This window comes from Culicoides brevitarsis, chromosome 1 (assembly GCF_036172545.1).
Source record: "Culicoides brevitarsis isolate CSIRO-B50_1 chromosome 1, AGI_CSIRO_Cbre_v1, whole genome shotgun sequence".
Lineage (NCBI taxonomy): Eukaryota > Metazoa > Arthropoda > Insecta > Diptera > Ceratopogonidae > Culicoides > Culicoides brevitarsis.
Genome location: NC_087085.1, coordinates 1095369 through 1116074, shown reverse-complemented (window position 1 = coordinate 1116074; position 20706 = coordinate 1095369). Strand labels below are relative to the sequence as shown.

General features: G+C 26.8%; 1 protein-coding gene across 1 annotated transcript in view; it reads right to left on the bottom strand.

Moving 5' to 3' along the window:
- The window catches only part of LOC134828209 (putative uncharacterized protein DDB_G0282499), a 38701-nt gene extending 20166 nt beyond the window's left edge, over positions 1-18535 (bottom strand). Inside the window, exons 1-2 of the mRNA XM_063841235.1 lie at positions 18001-18535; positions 14569-14652 (exon numbers count right to left, since the gene is read on the bottom strand). Coding sequence (XP_063697305.1) covers positions 14569-14652; positions 18001-18535 — 619 coding nt within the window. The remainder of the gene's footprint in view (positions 1-14568; positions 14653-18000) is intronic.
- Positions 18536-20706: the final 2171 nt, after the last annotated feature.

The window sequence follows — 20706 nt, the reverse complement described above, 5'->3', positions numbered from 1 at the left end:
TTCCGCCCACTGTTCAAAATATGCTCTTTTCGTATTCTTCATCTTCTTTTCTTGTATGAGGCGCCCTTTTTAATGGACATGTCAAAAAACAACAAAAGAAATTTGCTGCGTCTGTCTTACCCGAAAAACATCATAAAATAATCAGAAATGCGTTGAAAAATTATCGTTCCATTCATCACGAACAAACGGAACGTAAATCTGTCAGTCGTGGGTTCCGTTCAATATGAAGGTTGTTTTTAGTGAAAGTAATTGTCAATTCAATCACTTATTTGCCACAATAAAGCCAATTTAATTAAACAAAGTACTGTTCTCACAAAATGTTTCTGCGGAGGTTGGAGTAAGTGGTTTATTGTAATTAAATGCCCAATTTTGAGGTGAATATATGTTGTCTTCATACGGCTTTTATTTTGTGAAAGAAAATGCGGAAACTAATAATATTAAAAGGGATTATGTATCTTTACCGAACTTTTGTTTCCATTTATTTTAATTTATTTTATAGTTGTGACAATTTACTCTTCTTCTCTTCATTGCGCTCGTGTTTTCAGAGAAAGCCTTTCATTTTTATTGTATGTGAACTCGTTCAAAACCACATCATAATCTCCTCTTTCTCTTCCATCTGCTCTGTGCCATCATCAATACTCATCATCATCATCATCACTCGATGGGCTCAAGTGTTTTACGAGACCCTTATTTATTTTGTGGCGATGAATGAGTGATGGTCTGACAAGACATTTAAATAAAAACCGCAATTTCATTGAAAATGTCAATCTTTGTCTTCTTTCGTTTATCCGAAAATTCCTGCTTTTTGTTTTTCCAAGTCCCTCAAAAACTTAATGTGTGGAAAGAGTTGATAACATTCTTTTGTGGGAGCATTACACGATGGATTAGTGAATTTTGGAACAAAGAAAAAGTGGGTTTCGGAACTATGTGATGCCTCGGGATATTTTTTGTGAATGAAATTTGCCAAAGAGAAAGATGTGACATGAAGAAAATTACACAAAAAAAGTTCATAAAACCATGATGGAAGATAATTAAATTTGCATCAATATTTGGCAAGGCAATTGTTGGACCACAACATAATAAAGTTTAAAATTTTCTCTCTTTTAGTCTTTTTCAATGCATCACATGACGTTGTCTTGATCGGAAGTCTCCTTATTGGCATGCACTGTAAATGAATTTGTGACTTTTATCGAAACTTTTCCTTTTAAGAAAACTTTTATTGATATTGAGTTGTTTGAGTTAGAAAAATTTAAAGCTTTTAACTTAAAACTTAATTAAGAGTTGATTTGTATCAATTTTGATCGATTCACAAATTTTCAGATCTATTTTCATTCAAAGATCAACTTATTTAAGTTTTTGAATGAAAATATAGGTGACATTTTGTAAATCGATCAGATTTGATACAAATCAACTCTTAAGCTTGAAAATTGAAAAATAAAAAATACGTAAAAAATACGTAATTTTTATCTTGAGAGCCTATTTGATGATTTATAAGTTTGAAATTCATCAAAAGTTATGAAAAATGCATTTGGATACCTTTAGGATGGTTCTCAAGCTTGAAAATTGAAAAATAAAAAATACGTAAAAAATACGTAATTTTCATCTTGAGAGCCCATTTGATGGTTTATAAGCTTGAAATTGACCAAAAGCTATGGAAAATGCCTTTGGATGTCTTTTGGATGGTTCTCAAGCTTGAAAATTGAAAAATAAAAAATACGTAAAAAATACGTAATTTTTATCTTGAGAGCCCATTTGATGGTTTATAAGCTTGAAATTGATCAAAAGTTATGAAAAATGCCTTTGGATGTCTTTTGGATGGTTCTCAAGCTTGAAAATTGAAAAATAAAAAATACGTAATTTTCATCTTGAGAGCCCATTTGATGGTATATAAGCTTGAAATTCATCAAAAGTTATGAAAAATGCCTTTGGGTGTCTTTATGATGCTTTTTAACTAAGCCCATTTTTGAAGTTAAAAGCTTAAAGCTAAAATACGTAAAAAATACGTAATTTTCATCTTGAGAGCCCATTTGATGGTTTATAAGCTTGAAATTCATCAAAAGTTATGAAAAATGCCTTTGGGTGTCTTTATGATGCTTTTTAACTAAGTTTTAAGTTAAAAGCTTAAAGCTAACTCAAGGAGCTCAAAATCCATGAAAGATTCTTTAAAAGGAAAAGTTTCGATCAAAAAACTTTGTTGAACTTAACTTTTCAAGACCAAATTTTCTCACAGTGAATGCTTCAGAAAGAAGAAACAAAGTATCGAGAATGTATTAGGTAAGTACCAATATCATCGAACAGCAACCCAGAGAATGACCTACCACTTCCTCTTTTGTTCTTTATCATATTCCGAACTTGCATTGTAGCCCAAAAATTTATATTTTTGATAATGTTTGTGCGAGACAATAACTTTAAAAAGCCAATAATGGTAAACATTTTAAAAGTACACACAAGAAGTACAAGTTTAAATTTGTTCCACTTTATTTATTTTGAAAACAGTTACTCCGATACTTCTTGTTTTAAAGATGCATCGTCGTCGTCGTTGTCGTATTCAGCTCTTAATAGCTCTAAATGCAAAACAAAAACATAGAATAACAAAATGCTTGAATTTTAAATACTTTTACATCCCATATATACGAAGAGTATCAACAAAAAAAAAAAACAACAAAACCCATTTATTTACACAATAAAATTTTGTGTCTGCTTGCTTTTTCCACAAGATGTAGAGTAGAGTAGCAAGAACAAGAATAGGCAAAGAAGAAAGCAAGTACGAAACCTGTCTCATTCAAATTTTAGATATTTATTCAAAATAGTTAGTTTTAAGTTACCAGCAGCTGTATAAAGTATGTTTGCCATGCTGAAACGTAATTCGTGTGATAGTTTATTCTATTAAATTTTTGTGTGTTCAAAAACTTGACTTGCGAGCTTGTGAACGAGAGAAAATTGTGTGAATGTGTAATTTTATGCCATTTGTCTGTTTCTGTTCTTACCCGAGAGCGTGATGTGAAATATATAAAATTTTGTCTTAAAAATTATCAAACATTTGTTATTCAACTTTTTTTTGTATTATTTGCTGTTGTGTGAGAATTCACACACGACATTAGATTTTTCATTTTTCCGAGATAAAATTCATCCAGGAATAGAATTCATGTTCAATTTTCGCAGAAACAAAAAAAAATAGTTTTTGCGATAAAAGCAAGTCATGCAAATATAAATCCATTAACAAAAATCTTGATTATGTAGTTTTGTATTTAGTTGGAATTGTATGTTTTTTTTCGTTGCAGGAAATAGGTCAGAAATTGTATCATGTCAGAAATTTATTTTTTTTTGCAATGACATGACATTTTTTATTCAAATATAAAAAGTATGTTCGAAAAAAATTGAATTCAATTGAAATGATATCAACGCGCGCGTGGATGTAAAATGAAAGACGACACAAAAAATGGAGTAACTGTTAGTTCATGAGTTTTTTTCTATAGTGAAGTGAAAATGGGTTTTGATGGTTTATTTTGTGTCTGTCTGTTTCTTTATACATAAAAAATAATAGCAAAAAAAATTTTTTTTCGACTTGAATCAAGAATTCAATTTTGATGAAACAAAGAGAAGCTTTATGAAAACTTAGTTTTTGTCTCCATAGATAATGTTGTTATTTTATAGATACTCCTTAAATTTACAGATCAGAATTTTATGCAAGCTGAGTGTTGATCCAGTTTTAAGTGTTCATTTAATGTCTTTGCCATTGAATAGTTTACACATATCTGCATGGATCGTTGGATTTTTTGCTAAGCAAATACCGGTTAAAAAAATAATCAAAATCTTCTTTGTATTTTGTGCGATCAACTTCTTCGTATTAAGTATCGTAGGCAGCCTTTTATCAACATTTGTATGTACATGTGACGGATCATAAGTCATTATTAAGAGCAACTTCGATATTTTGCAGTCAAATATTGAATGTATATTCCGCAGAACTTTTTTTCTTGTTGGTCGATGCTTTTAGATATTGTTCAATGGTTTGCTTTAAGATACTTCTATATTCGTAATTGATACTGTGTCAAATATTAAAAATTAGTTAAATTAAATAAATAAAATATTCTTTTTTGACTTTTAAGATAATTTTAATGAAAAATTGTTCAGCCATAGTCAAAATTGTAAGCTCTAAATTATTTTAAACACAAAATGCGCTCACATCACAAAATATTTTTCATCACAAAAGTTTCAAATTTTTTTTTCGAAATAAATTTTTTAATTGAAATTTGCGATGCAATTCATTTACAAGCACAAAAAAAAATAATAAAATTGTTAACATATTCTGTACAATTTTTTTTCACTGCTCTCCCGTTTCCCCTTCTATCTGACAATCTGTCTCTTTTATGGACATTTCACATTTCAATCAGAAACTCCCGGCAACAAAGGATCCCGTTTGATTGACCATCGGTTGCCACTGACATTGATACGAAATATGTCGTCTGCAGTCCTTGCCCAGTCACTCATTTAAACTGTTTTTTTTTTGTATTTTATATTTTTTCCCACATCACTCATACTTTTATTTAATATTTTTTTTTTGTAGACATAAAATCAATAGAAATAATAAATAAATAAAAAAATGCTAATAAGTAGCTTAACATCGGTTCGCTGTGGTTACTCAGACATTTATTTATCAAATTATTCAAGTTTTTTGGTCTGTGTGTAATTTTAAGCTGATTATTAGCAGCATGAAATGTAAGCAAAAAACACAAATTAGCCAATATGTGGTCAGCGGTTGAACTCTTCGCAGCAATAAAATAATATTTCATCAATTAATTAAGCATTTTCCGAAATGTAAATCTAAACTAGATAAAATTATACGGAGCGCATTTCACAGTAATTATACGAAAATTAGATTTTAATTACAGCTCTTTTTATTGATTCTCACTCGAATTGATCGCCATCCGCTTGAATTGTTGTAAAATTTATCCCGATGTTGCTTACCTAGAAAGAGAACGTAAAACATGTGAATTAATGCATTGTTCAAATAGTCAACCAACTACAAAAAAAAGTCGAAGAAAAACAAATTTAACCCAGTTTCGCTCAACTCAACAAGACACTTGTCTCGCGTAGTAGCAATAATTGCTGTTGCATTCTTCTTGCTCATGTTGCATGCGTGCATGTAGCTCGCAATAAAAAACATTTTCAATAAAATATTAAAGTCACGACTCTGAAGGCTGTTCTAAATATACGCGATTAGTCGACGTCGTTATATCTCGCGTTGCTGATTTAGCTTAAAATTTATAAAAATAGGAAAACGCACCTGTTGAAAAAGTGACATGACACCAACACATGACGATTTATGATAATTTGAACAGCAATTCGTCGCAAAAAAATATTTTTATGAAGAAAACATAAATTTTTCATCAATTGAAGTCCCACAGACCCAATTTAAGAACCTGTCTGATGGTAAGTTAATGTATGTTAGGAGCGTTACATAAATTTTCTTCTCTAACAGATGTCATGTTTCTCGTTTTTTTGATATATATTTAGAAGAATTTTGCTACGGTACGAAGGAACTTGATTAACGAAACTGGGTTTCTTATTTTCTACGCTTAAATGGAAAGAATTTAAGTTTTGCAAATATTTTTTTTAACTTTGAAATACTTTTAATTTTTTTTAATTTACAAAAAAAAATATTTAATTTTTTAATTAGGTACCTAATCCTTAAATTTTAAATATTTCAATATAAAATTTAATAATTAATTATTTAATTAATAAATTATTTAATTAATTTATTTAATAATAAATTAATTTTAAAATTAAATTTTTTAAAATAGAAAATAATTTTTAATTTAATTTTTATTTTTTTTTCTTTTGATTAAAGATAAATATATATTTTATTTTATTTTTGATTAAAAATAAATAAATATTTGATTATATTTTTTTATTTTTGTAATTTTTTATAAAATTAAAATATTTTTAGTTTATTTATTTTAGTTTATTTTTTTATGAATATTAAAAAAAATAATCCTTTATAAAAATATATTATTAATTAGGTTTTAATTTATTTTTTAATAAATGAGGAAAAATAATTAAATAAAAATAAATTAAAATGAAATTATTTAATTATATAAAAAAAATATTTAAAAAAATAATAAAATTATATTACTTAATTTTGTAAATATTTTAATATTAACATTTTTTATAAATTGAAAAAAAATAATTTATTTAAAATTAATTTATTTTAAAAAATTTTGTTTACTATTTTTTTTTTAATTATACCTATTTTATAAAAATTTTTAAAATTTATTTTGAATTAAATAATTTTTTTTTTTAATTTCATTAAAAAATTAAAACTTTCGAAACACAAATTCTTCACAACTTCGCATGGCATAAAACGTGTTTTTTTCCTAATTAATATGCCTTGTGCTATTTTGCATAACCAACATTCAGGAATGTTCAACTGAATGTCCAGTTTTGCATGCGGGATCTTCAACGACATAAAATATTACACTCCTCTCACTCTGCAGATATTTTTCATCTACAACACAAAAAAATATTAAATAGCGACGACGACATGCGAGCAGCAATCAACGAGAACTATTATCACAGCAGTTTGCATATTTTTAATTTTTTTTATGTGAATGGAGAAAAAAATTAAAAGTCAGTCCATGAAGGAGATCGTTTATAAAAATATCTTTTTTTTTCTATTTTTAGTTATTTGCATTCACATGAGTTTGTAATTTACTGGAATGGTCATAGAATTGGAATTTTTCGCTTTGGTACGTGTGTAAAGAGTGCTTCGACCTTGGCAAGGCAGTTTATTTAAGATGACATCTGATTGCATTTCATTTCGTTTCATGCGGAATCGATTTCTTGTGATTTTTAAACTTAATCGCATTTGAAAGAATTTTCCATTGATTGGTTTCGACGTAAGCTGCTTGGCGCACTTCATTCACGTGACACGGAAATTGACGTCAAGTTTATGACACGACGACAGTCGAAAAGAAAGAAAACCAATTAATCATGTCAATCAACGATAATCTCCCCGAAGTGACCAATTAAGTGAATATTTTCCGAGCTTTTGCGTGAGATATTGAGCGATAATGATTTCGTTGGAACAATTATTTTTTTTTGCTTTACAACTTTGGCAATAATTGATTCCATGTAAAATTTTGTGTGTGAGATAAGCGAAGCAAAAAAAAAGTTATTTACAAGTCATTTTTCAATATAATTGTTATTATGGCGCTTGTTTGTTCTCTTCCAGTTTATTCTCTTGTTATTAATAAAACAGAAGAGCAAGAAAAAAAAATAATAAACGAGGCCGAGAATCGTGTGTAGGAAAAAGTTTTGGAAGTTTGCCGAATCGGTGCCTGAGGACATTTAAATCGTGCTTTATAATTATTATTTCATTTTTTTTCGCTCGTCTTTCGTTTGTGTTTGTTGCCTTTTTGTAAAATACACGGAAGACGTGACGTGTTTCAGAAGCTGCGGATAATTTGTGAATAATTTAAAAGACAAAGTGTCCTGTTATGCAAGCGGTACCTATTAATTTAACTTATTACATCATAAAGAACTGAATCTGAATTATTGAACAAGGTGACCGAATAAAAAAAAAATATAAGAAAACAACGAAGAAACTTGTTTGAAGCGATAGATGGATGGTTGGATGGAAGAACATGAAAAAGGTCATCTCGGTATCGAATTTAAAATGCTCGAGGACCGGAAATTCCATTCGCATTTTATTGAAAAAAGAAAGAGAGATGGAGAACTTTCAAGTTTAACGCAAATCTGGTAAGTTTTTAATTTTATTGGTTGGGTTGGAGAAATTTTTGAAATTTTTTTAATTGAATTTTTTTTAAAGTTTAAATTTTATTTTTACAATATACTGAAATTTTTTTATCTTAATAAGCATCATATTGACATTCATAAAAAAAAAATTACGTATATTTTACGTATTTTTTTATTTTTCAATTTTCAAGCTTAAAAACATTAAATTTCTTTCTTTAAAACAAAAATATTTTTTTTTTTAAATTTCTATTTTTTGAGTTGCAAAATGATTAAAAATGATAAATAAGAGCCCTCTGATAAATTTTTAATCATTTGAAGCAAGATTTGAAAAAAATTGCTTTGACACAGTTTTTGACATAGTTTTTGATTTAGTTTTTCTCTTGATTTGGTTTTCAAAACAAAACTATGTCAAAGAAAAAAAATTTTTTCAGTTTCAATTTTTTGGCAGTTTTTAGTTATAAAATGATTAAAAATGATAAATTAGAGCCCTCAGAAAAATTTTTATCCATTTGGAGCAAGATTTGATAAAAATTGCTTTGACACAGTTTTTGACATAGTTTTTGATTTAGTTTTTCTCTTGATTTGGTTTTCAAAACAAAACTATGTCAAAGAAAAAATTTTTTTTCAGTTTCAATTTTTTGGCAGTTTTGAGTTATAAAATGATTAAAAATGATAAATTATAGCCCTCAGAAAAATTTTTATCCATTTGGAGCAAGATTTGATAAAAATTGCTTTGACACAGTTTTTGACATAGTTTTTGATTTAGTTTTTCTCTTGATTTGGTTTTCAAAACAAAACTATGTCAAAGAAAAAAATTTTTTTCAGTTTCAATTTTTTGGCAGTTTTGAGTTATAAAATGATTAAAAATGATAAATTAGAGCCCTCAGAAAAATTTTTATCCATTTGGAGCAAGATTTGATAAAAATTGCTTTGACACAGTTTTTGACATAGTTTTTGATTTAGTTTTTCTCTTGATTTGGTTTTCAAAACAAAACTATGTCAAAGAAAAAAATTTTTTTCAGTTTCAATTTTTTGGCAGTTTTGAGTTACAAAATGGTTGAAAATAATAAATTAATATCTTTTTGTTAAGTTTAAGTTAAGGAAAGTTTTTACAGTATTTTGCGTTAATTTATTTTGATATGGAGAATTTTTGTTTTTATAAATTTTCTAATTTTTTACAATTTTTCATAATTATCAATTTTCATCAAATTGAAATTCAAAAATTTTAAAAAATACTTTTTTTAAATAAAATAAAAATTTTTAAGAGCTTTCAGTGAAGAAGAATTTAAAAAAAATAGAATATTTAAAAAATTTTCTTTAAATTATAAATTAAATTATTAAATTAATTAAATTATTTTTTAAATATATTAAATTAAATTCTTTTATTTATTTAATTTTAAAATAAATAAATTAATATTTATAAATTTAATTAAATCGAGAATTAAATTGATTTATTTATTATATTTTTTTAAATTTTCTAAATTTTTTAATTAAATTTAATAAAAATTAATTAATTTTTTCATTAAATAAATTTTAAAAAATTTTTCAAAAAAAAAAATTAATCGCTTCAACCTCAAACATTTCCTGTTCAACAAAATATCGAAACGCAATAATTTACAAACCAGACAAAGTAATTTTTTTGTTTCTCTGAAAATCCTTTTTCCTTCGTCTTTTAAATAAATTTTCCCCGGAATCCGTAAAAGAAGACAAAGACAGACAAAGTTAAGGATTAAAGTTGTTCTTGAAAATTTATTTTGTTTGCTTGCCGGTTTTCTTCCAAAGTTTGTATACATGCCAAACAGGACACCGACAACGACGACGACGATGCAAAAGACAGACAAAAATTACAGAAGTGGTTTAATTTACTCTCTTTTCTCTGTTTGCAACGCAAGGTACGTGGGGAGACAGAGATATTACAATTTGTTACGATTTTTCTTGTTGTCCTGTAATTTCTTGTTGATGAAACTTATGTTTATTGCATTTCTTTTAGGAGACACCGAGCACATAACTTACCAAATCTCCATTGCCTTAAATGGAAGGGAAATTCTTGGTTTTAATAACAATAAAATACCGGAAGAAAGTTTTCCTTTTTCTGCCCAAGTTTGGATGAGAGAGAGAAATTTATCTCGTTTTTTCCTCCCACAAAATAAAAACCGGAACATTTAATCCGCATTTCACCGACCGACGAGACGATCAGATGCCAACAACACAAATAATCCATTAATCTAATATATTTATGATGAAAAATGCATTAAATCAACATCATCGTGTCCGCATAATTAGGCAATTAAAAAATACGCCAGCATTATCCAGTTGAATTTTTAAACAACAAGCAGCAAAACACATTTTTTCTCGTATAATTTGCATTTGATTGCAACAAACCGAACGAAAGCAGGCACAGCAGACGATTATAAATTTAAAATTTCTGGTCAAACAAACAAGCGAGCGAACAAGTAGCCATGTACAGATGATTAAAATATCATTAACAATAAATTCGTTTGGGCTGCATGTCGAAACGAGGCCTACAGAAGCTCCAACTACGAGTAACATCTTGTTCCTACAGGCGGATGATTAATTATGATGATGTCGAGCGTTGGTGTTCTTGAATTGATTTTTCCCCTGAATTCGTCAATTTTTTTTCATAAAAAACCCTCACGTGGCTAATTACAAAATTTTTCGCTTTGCAAGGATTAACATTTCGGATTAAGGTCAACTAAATGCATCTAAAACCCTAATAGCATTAGAGCGAAACGTGTAACGATGTTTTCCAAATCCAAAAATTCACATGTTGGAATCGTGTGTGCGGAAGAAGCGGGAAATTAGTTTAATTAAAGAAAAAATCTTTCGTTTTAATAACGAAGCGAAATGAAATTTTGTATTCACTTTGCAATTTTTTTCTTTCTGTAGCAATCTGGGATGAAACAAAGACAAGAGCTTAAAAAGTGTTCTTGAAAGCCATCATGTGCAGTTTTTGCAACGTGAAATTATTTTACCTGCGCTTTTTTCATTAAAATAGGTTGAATAGGGAGAAAAAAAGGAGAAATGCTTGATGAATAAATTAAAAGATAGAGGAACAAAGATGGAATAAAGACAAAAAGCCACTTTTGTATTCGGAGTAATTGGGAAAAGTGGTTTCCTGTAGAATTGTGAGGGTGATTTTTTTTAAGAGGTTCAACGAATTTTTTCTACATACATTTTTTTTTCAAATTTTAAAGCTTGGTTAAAAATTTTGTAAAAAATTAAAAAAAAAATTCTGTTTTTTTTCTTTTAAGTTAAAGCCATAAAATCATAAATCTTAAAATTCGTCACTAAAATTAATTTTAACTATAAAATCAAACAAAACCGTTTACCATTTTAAGTTAAAAAATTTAGTCTTTAACACCTCTTGAAGACATAAATTACCCATCAAAGATCAAGTTTCTTCAGTGAACTTGAACTCACATTCCTGCAATATTTTAACACTTAATGACCCCCATAAACACAGATTGTCGATAAAATATCACGAAAAATTCCAAACCAATAATTTCATATTAAAAAAAGTCAGATTTTCCGCTATTAAACTAGTTTTGATGCAACATTGTATTCCGTATTGAGGCAAAATTGCAAGTGTAACTAAACACTTTTAACCATAAAAATCGATGCAACAAAAACTAATTTAACGTGACATTTTTAATGAGATTTTCAGCACAAAATCGATGCAAAATCGAAGCAATTTATCGGATTAAAAAATTATTTTTTTTTAAAAATGTCTTTTAAGAGAAAATAATTTTTAAAATAAAATCGCGAAAGAAAGTCGTCACTTGTTCAAATAAAAAAAAAATTCTCGTCACGTTTCACTTTCACGCTCCTCCAAAGGGCTTATGACGACCTTTTGAATATTTTTTCTATAAAAATGCGCTTCTGCAAGGTAATTAACGTGCATCAAGCTAATCATTCGACGACGACACACTCAAATTACGGTCTTTGTCATTTTTTTTTTGTCTCTCTTATTATCACAAATTATTTTTATAAAAACTTCGTTTATCCACAATTACTTGTAACGAAGCACAAAGAGGCAAACGAACTAATAACAACGCACTTTTGTTATTATTTGTTGATGCTGTAATTAGAGGTAAACACACAAACTCAATTATTATTGTTATTGCCGTTCGTTCGTCGTCGACGGCGTCGAGTAAACTTTGTAGACACAAAAAATTAATTCTATTCAAGAAATGAACAAAAACAACTTTTTTTCTGCTTTTGTTGACTTTGTGGTCCTTTGTTTTGATTATTTGAGGTGTTTTTCGAGGAATTTCCTGACAAAGAGGCGCCAACACGGATCTCTCGGAACTTGTTTAATTTTGATCGAAAAATGGAACGAATACCGCTTTTAGCTAATGATCGTCATCAGATAAAAAAAATTTTTCTCTCTCCTCGTAAACTAGTTATTTTTATCGTGTTTGTTTACTTTAATCATCGCGAGTAATTTTGCACGAACAAAGAGTGTTTGCACCTTGAACAGAAAAAAAAAAATAACAAAAAGAAAACACTCGACGCTGATGATGATGACGATGAAAGGCAGATGGATGCATTTTCATGCAAATTTCACCCCCTTTTAACCCCTTTCATGTCGTTTTTAGTGTCCTCTCGGGATGTAATTTCGCATGTAAAATTCATTAAAAGCACGACGAAAGCAGAGGAATGTTTACGTTTCGCAAACACTTGACACGATCCTTCAACGAAGCTCTCGAGTGTCACGCATCCAAGCACACCAACAAATAATTTTAATGAGATGTTGTCGCTCTGCCGCACGATAATTGCTATCATTTGATGTGAAATTTGAACGAGAAAATATTTTTTTTTTAATTTTTCCGGAATCTCGCGGTCGGTTATCTTGACCAATATCTAGGCCAATAGTCGCTAATAATTGCGCACAGTTACATTTTCCATGATTTACAAGAGTTATTTTTTTTCGCGTTATCTGCTGCTGCACAGAACATGTTTTATATGTAAATACATGTTTTTGTGAGTTTTAATCAAAATAGCTAAAAGTGCTTTTAATAAAGAAAAAAACATAAGAGAGAAGAAAAAAAATGTTAAAACCGCTTTTATTATGCGTTCGGTGTTTGAAATGGTACAAGCTGTATATATTTATTAATAAAAATAAAATTGTTGTGAAGCGGTAAAAATAGTAAAAAACTTGTTTAAACTAGACCACATATTTTGTATTTTTTTTTTCGTTGTTTAAATTTATCGTTTCACAAGGAATTTACATAAAATTTTGTGGTTTATTGACTTTTGTCGAAGCGAAGTGAACGAACTGCAGGTAGAATTTACATGCAAATGTCGCTACATGACTGAAATTATGACCACTTTTATGGACTTTGGCAATGTTGAGAGCAGTTTGAAAAGCGTCAATTGGTTTATTTTCATATTTTTAAAATAAATTTTGTTTTTAAATTGTTATTGAACTAAAAATTTGTTTTGATTTTTTTTATTTTTTTTAAATTTTTTTTTATTTTATTTTTATTTATTAATTAAATAAAAAATTATATTTATTTATTATTATTATTTTTTTTTTATAAAATTAATGGAAAGTTAGGTATACACAATTTTTAAATAAATAGTTTTAATTTTTAATTTCTAATTTATAATTATTTCTTTTTAATAAAAATTTTAATAAAAAAATTTTATTGAAAATTCAAAAAAAAAAAATATACGCATAATACGAAAAATAATAATAAAAATTTAAAAAATTTAATTAATTTTTTTTTTTTTTGAGATTTAAGTTGAATTGAACAAAATTAATTTTTAAAAATTTCAAAAATTATTAAATATATTTTTTTATACTTTGATCTAAAAGTAACATTAATTTTAAAAAAAAAATAATTTATTTATTTTTATAAAAAAAAATAATATTTTACCAATTAATTGATTTTTGACGAAAGAAAATTTTTAAACACCTTTTAAATTATTTTTAAATAATAAATTTATTTATTTTTTTTTTTAATTACATCACGAAGATATTTTATTTTAAATATTTTTAAATTTTAATTTAATTACTTTTTTTTTGTTTCGTTTTTTAAATTTAATTTAATTTTTTAATAAATAATTGAAATTTTTTTAAATAAAATTATTTTAACTATTTGAAAGATTTTGAATAAAAAAAATTAAAAATTCTTTTATTCTTCTATTGAAAGAATCTTCATAAAATAATAAAAGAAAAAAATTTATTGATAAAAATCATAAAATTTAAATATTTCCATCACTTAGAAACCATAAAAATTCAATCGTGTTCGAACATGCACAATAAAATTACACAACAAAAGGGCACTAAATCATCACGAAAACTATAAAATATGTTTTTACAACAGTCCGAACCGCAACAACAAAACAAAACAACAAAAAAATTTACTTAATCCATCACAGTGTGAAGGTGTCTTAATTGAGCCATTATTCGGATTTAGTAACCTGAACATGCCTCAATTTTGTCTAAATTTGGTAAAATGCTTTTTTCTGGTTTACTGTCTAAAATTTATGAACATGAAATTGGATCGTCAGCTCTCGACTCATCATAATAATTGATTTACTTATGAAAATTTTGGTTACGAAACGATCGCCCGCTTTATTTAAAATTAATTTCCTGCTGTTTATGACAAACATTTAAAAGTCATCTAATAATTCGGGCAGTTTAATAAAAGGGCGCTAATGAGTTTGTGGGAGTTAATTTCATGTTCAACATTTTAATGACACACGGAAAAAAATTTTGTTTGACTAATTAATTGTTAATTATTTTTTTTCTACGATGACGAGAAATAAAAATCAAATTCTTACCTTTTTTGTTGGTCTCCTTTGTCGGTTCGTCATCCGTTACCATGACAGGTACTGCCGTGACAACTTTATATCCGGGCACATATCCTGCAAATGGGCGAGAGAATTTCCATTAAAATTTCATTTATTACTTAAACTTCAAAAGAACGAGTTGCAATTAAAAACCTACAAGCAAAACGAAAATTTCTCTATGTTCATGTAAATTCCACAAAAAACATGAAATAATTTCTGAGGCGAGCACGATTTTTGCCACAAGGCAAGAGATTTTTTTCTGCACATTTGATGTTTGAATTGCAAATTCTGAAGAGTTTGATTCAATTCCGGAATGAAAGACATCAAAAGACTTTTTTTCCAAGCTTTTGTTATTTTTGCTTAGAAAGAAAATAAATGTCAAAGGACGATAATTTGCTTTCGGGATTAACTCATTCGTATTTGAAGTAAAAATTGAAGCTCATGTTTTGTTCATTTTTTGGCTTCCTTTTACTTTTTTTTTAAAGCGAAGCAATACAAAACAATTTTTATTAAATTTTTCAAAGAAATAAATGAAGGATTAGAATTTTTCAAAATTTGCATTGGGCCAAAAATTTAAAATTTGCGTAAATTTCAAAATTGAATTAAAAAAAGTAAAATTGAAAAAAACCTAAAAATTTGCAGTTGAAAATTTTAAAATAAATAATTCCTTGCGTGAAATTTCAAAAATTGGAAAAAACTACAAAAAATTATTTAAATTTTCAATTACGCAAAAAAATTAAAAATGAAAAAAGCAAACATTTTTCTGTTCAAACTCAAAACTTTAAAAAATTTAAAATGTGCATTGGGTTAAAAAAAATTTATAAAAATTCTACGCATTGGGACAAAAAAAATTTTTTGTCAAAAAATTAAAATGCATTGGGTCAAAATTTTTAAATTTTGCATTGGGACAAGAGCTTAAAATGCACATTGGGCTCAAGTTTCGTTCGTTATGATTCAAATTTAAAACTGAGTTTTAGCAGAAAAAATTCAAAATGTGGACTGGGCTATGTCACGTGATTAAAATTAAATAACGGAAATACGAAATTAAATTTTTGACGACAACTTTCAATACTTTTCGGTTTATTTTGATTGCTCAATGGGCTTTCCATTGAATTTCCGCAAAAATACTCTCAGGTTATTTACGAGAAATGTTCAGAAAAAAAATAATAAAATAGTAAAAGAGCGTCTCACAGTTGTTCAAACAAGCAAGAAAACAAAAAAAAAACAAATAAATTTCACATTTATAACGAGATTATGAGAAAAATTATTTTGCGACAACATCCTCTTTCTCAATTAAATTATACGACGACAAAATTTTATGTCTTTGTTCAAACAACGAGAAAATATAAACAAACATCGACCTGTGTATTTGTCAAAAAAAGGAACAAAGGCATGAAATTATTAAATTAGTTTGTAGTTTGGAGCTATATTGACACAAGTGACACATGTTTTGCTGCAAATTTTTCCACTCCTCTGCTGTTCGTTGTCGTCAAAAGAGGAAGATCCGAACTAACATGATTTATCACGTTCATTAAGTTCTACAAAGAAGACGACAAACAGCACTTCATCATTAAAAGTCTTGCTATTTCTCCCCCGAAAAAGCGAAGAAACGACAAAAAAATCACCGAGCATGCGGAAGATTTAACGCAACTTTCGAGTGTTTTGTTACAAAGTCATTATTTTATGATTATTTGATTACTTTGCGAGTGTTGCGACGAGTGAGCGCGACTCTTAGCAACAAAAGCGAACGCAGATTAAATAATAATAATAATAATTTGCCACACTTGAACAAGTTATTATTTGTGCGTTATTAGTTTGGAAATTATGTCACGTTCAATTGACCAAAAAGTAATTACGGGACGATTAAGTAAAGTACGAAAAATTTATGGAAAGGTGCGGAATTCCGTCAGTCATCTGTGGAATTTTTCGTTTCTTTTTTGCACAAAACTATTTGGAATCCGGACTTAATCTTCAGGTCGTTGCGTGATTTCGACGTGATTTAATTTAAAAAATAATCGTTTTGGATGTTCTTTATTTTTTTCGGGGTATGACATTAATTAGGAGATTAGAATTATGTTAAAATTAAGCTTTATAAAAGGGATTTAGTTGACTAAAAAAATAATTTTTGCAAAATTTTGTATTAAATTGTTACAATTTAGTAAAAAGGTTTAAATTTGAAACTTATTTTAAAGGTTCAAATTTGAATTTTTTAAAATTTAAATTTAATTAATTTAATTAAATTTAATTAATTTTTAATTTTAAATAATTTTTTATAATTAAATAAATTAGTTAATTTTATTTTTTTATATTTTTTTTTTAATTTTAAATTTTTATTTTCTGAAGCAATATCTAAATTTTATATTATTTTTTCCAACAATTTTTAAATATTTTTTTTCTTTTTTGAAATCAAACTAATTAATTACTTAATTTATTAAAAAATTAAAATTAAATTTTATTACTTTTAATTATTTTTTTTTATTAAAATTATTAATTAAAATTTTATAAAAAAATAAAATAAATAAATAAATTTTAATTAATTAATTTTAAAAAAAAAAAATTTTTTAATAAATAAATAAAAATATATTTTTTTATTATTTATTTTTTAAAATAAATTTTATATTTGTCTTCAAATTTATTTTCTTTTTAATTTTAATATTTGCTAAATTTATAATTTTCAAAAACTAAATAAATTTTTATTTAAAAAATTATATATAAATGAATTTATTAAAAAAATACTCTTACAACGCTTGAAAATTAAAAAATTAACTCAATTTTAATTTTTTTGCCTATCAATAAATTTATCCATTAAAAGTTTTCATACAAAAACCTATGCAAACTTTCAAATTTCTCCCTTTTCACTTTAACAACCACACAAATGACCTTTAAACTTGACTTGCTACCCAAAGTTCAACTTCCGAAAACACGTGCTCGTCAATTTCGGACATCAACTTGTGCGCGCTGACAGCCCGATTGACGTCTCCATTCAAATTCAAGTGCTTCTGTTGGCGTTCAACCATTAATAATGTGTCAAACACATTTTTTCTGCTTGTTTTTATTTGATTTGTCTTCCTGTATCCTTCCCACACGCAAAAAACATTGCAGAAATATTTTTGACGAAATTAACTTTTTAAAATCACAAAAGATTTCTTAATTAATAAATATATAAAAAAAATATTTTTTTTTTGTAATTAAATTAATTCTGCGTTGCACTTTGTGACGAAATAACACTCACACAAAAAAATATTAATTAATTCAACAATAATTAATATATATTTAATTTTTCTGTGATTCATCGAAAAAAATGAAACAAATTGGGAATCGGTCAATGTAAAAAAAAATATTAATGAACCTTTCAATTAATTTCAACCACAGTCCCTTTTTTTGGTTTAAATAAAAATTAAATAAAAAAAATTGATAACTCACCATTTTGTTGTTGCATGGCAGCCAAGGGGAAATTCGCATCGACGCAACTTTCGAGCATTTTTATCGTGCTCGATGTCTCAATCATGGATTTTCGGCGAATATCGAACTTCAAATGATTATTATTGCTCACATGATTTAACAATGTTAATTTTTTATGATTTTTATCAATTTTTTCGTGATTTACTGCAGCATTTATTGAGCTGCTGCTGGCACTATTCGCACTAGATTTATTGCAATTATTATTAATAATATTATTTTCATGCGTAATTTGTGGTTCGGATGCTGTTTTCGCGGATGGTGCACCATTTTCACTGTTATTATTATTATTGTTCGCATTAACACAAATTTCGTTATTTACATTTGTTGTTATCTGACGATTATTCGTGTTGTATGGCAAATGACGATTTTGCTGAATGCAATCCGATAAGTTGTTATTTTCATTACAATTAGTTTGTGTTTGTTGTAATGGAGCCTGCTCGGATGTTACTGCTGCATTGGCATCGACGACGGATTTACGTGCTTTAAATAATCGCATGATGCTGCATTAATATTTTTCTCCCAACCAGAACATCGGAAATCTGCAAAAAAAAAAGAAAATATTTTTTTTTATTTTTTTTCGGAATTTTTTGTGAATGGAAACACTTGTGCGATGAATAGAGGGAATTATTTGGTATGAATAAAAGCATCAAAAGTGCCAAGTTTAGACACGTGCGATCTCTTTGAATTCCCGATGAATGGATTTCTATTGACAACGCTCCGGAAAATAGATTGCGCGTTGACCAAGGCGACGAAAGATTTTCTCCACAGCTTCTTTTTTTCTCGTTTAATTTCCGCCATACAAACACATATGAGGAAAGGTCATGCGATATATGCGGAAATACGAAACCTAATCAATGTGATGGAATTCACACAACAATTTCATTTATTATTGATCAGTGATATCTCGTTCGTAATTGAATCTCTGCCTTTTTTATTTATCTCCATCGCTCTCTCTCGAAAAAATACACAAACAAATTGCAAATATTTAACTAAAAACATATAGCCTCAGATTGATCTTAGTTATTGCTACAAAACACACAAGTAAAATTGGATTATCCGATATATTTGATTGAAACCGGTAGAAAAAAAAAATATATATATGAGAAAGATGTAGTAAAAATTTTGGTTTGATTAAAAAAGGAGTGGTTTGCTTCCCTATCGGGTTTCTTTTGATGAAAATAAAAAGAAGCGAAAGTTTCGCAACTTGAGATTTTGACCACGTGATGTAATGTAAAGTATTAGAAAATTAATAAATTTTATACAGAATATTTAATTTTATTAAAAAAGTTAAATTTTTAACTTTAAAAAATTAATTTGAAAAAAAATAAAAAATTAAATATTTAAAAATTAATTTTTAATTACTTTTTATGAGATTTTAATTTAATTTTTTACTTTTGACTTTAAAATTTTTTTAATTGAATAAATTTAATTAATTTTTTTTTAAAGTCAAATAATTAAAAAAAAAAAAAATAAAATTTATAATTTAAAAATTTAATTAAAACAATTATTAAAAAAATTATTGAAAATTTAATTATGTAAAAAATTTATTTTTAAAGATTTAAAAATTTTTATTTATTTTTAAAGCTTTTTATCAGTATTTTCTGTTTTTTATCCATACAAAATAATGAAAAAATTTTTTGATATAAAATTTAAATTATAAAATTAATTTTAACATGTAAAAAAATTATAAAACATTTAAAAAAAAATTATTTAAAATATTTTTTTTTCTTCACTTCATAAAAAGTGAAAAAAATAAAAAATATTTAAAATTATTAGTTTTAATTAATTTTTCAATATTTATTAATTTAAAATATAAATTTATTATAATATTATTAATATTTATTTTTATAATTTTTTAAAAAAATATTAATATTAATTTATAAAAAAATTTTAATTCCTTTTTTTATTTATAAAAAAACATGTAATTGTACATTTTTAAAAAAAAAATTTTTTTAAAGATTTTTTTTATTAAAATAAAAGATTTTCATGAGGGACAAAATTTCACTTCCTATGTCTGAAAGGGTTTCCATAAAAAAACAAAAAAAAAATATTTTCAATCAAACATTCATTCTTTCATAACCCCCAACTAACCATCGACAAAACACGCCACACCGTAATAGACAAAAAAAAAAAGAAAATAAAGAAAAAGTAGCAAAACTCCTCTAAATATTGTGATTAGACCAAAATCCGCCGGAATTGTACAAAAAGGATGCACAAAAGTAGAGAAAAAAGGGACGTGCTTATGATCAATTCCACTTTTTCTGATTATTTTTTTTTGCCGCTCGCTTTTCTTTCATCATTTATATTCCATTTCTCGAACAATTTTCATCGACTGTTGCTACTCGTCATCGTCATCGTCGTATCGAGTAGTTGTTGGCTAGAATAACAAAAACTTTGTCTGGACCGAAAATCGCTCACACAACAACAACTTGAAATTGAATCTCTCTTTTTGACCGACGAGGCAACATAATAAGCCACATAAAAAATAAATATATATAACATGAAAAAGGGGTTTTTTGATGAATAAAAACACGTTCAATTTCATCATTCAATAAACTCTTCGAAGTATTTGGAATTTGAGTGAATTTCGTGTGTGTGGATATTTTCTCACTTTTTGCTTGCCCGAGAGCGCTATTCGAGATGAATAATAAAAATATTTTTCGTTTG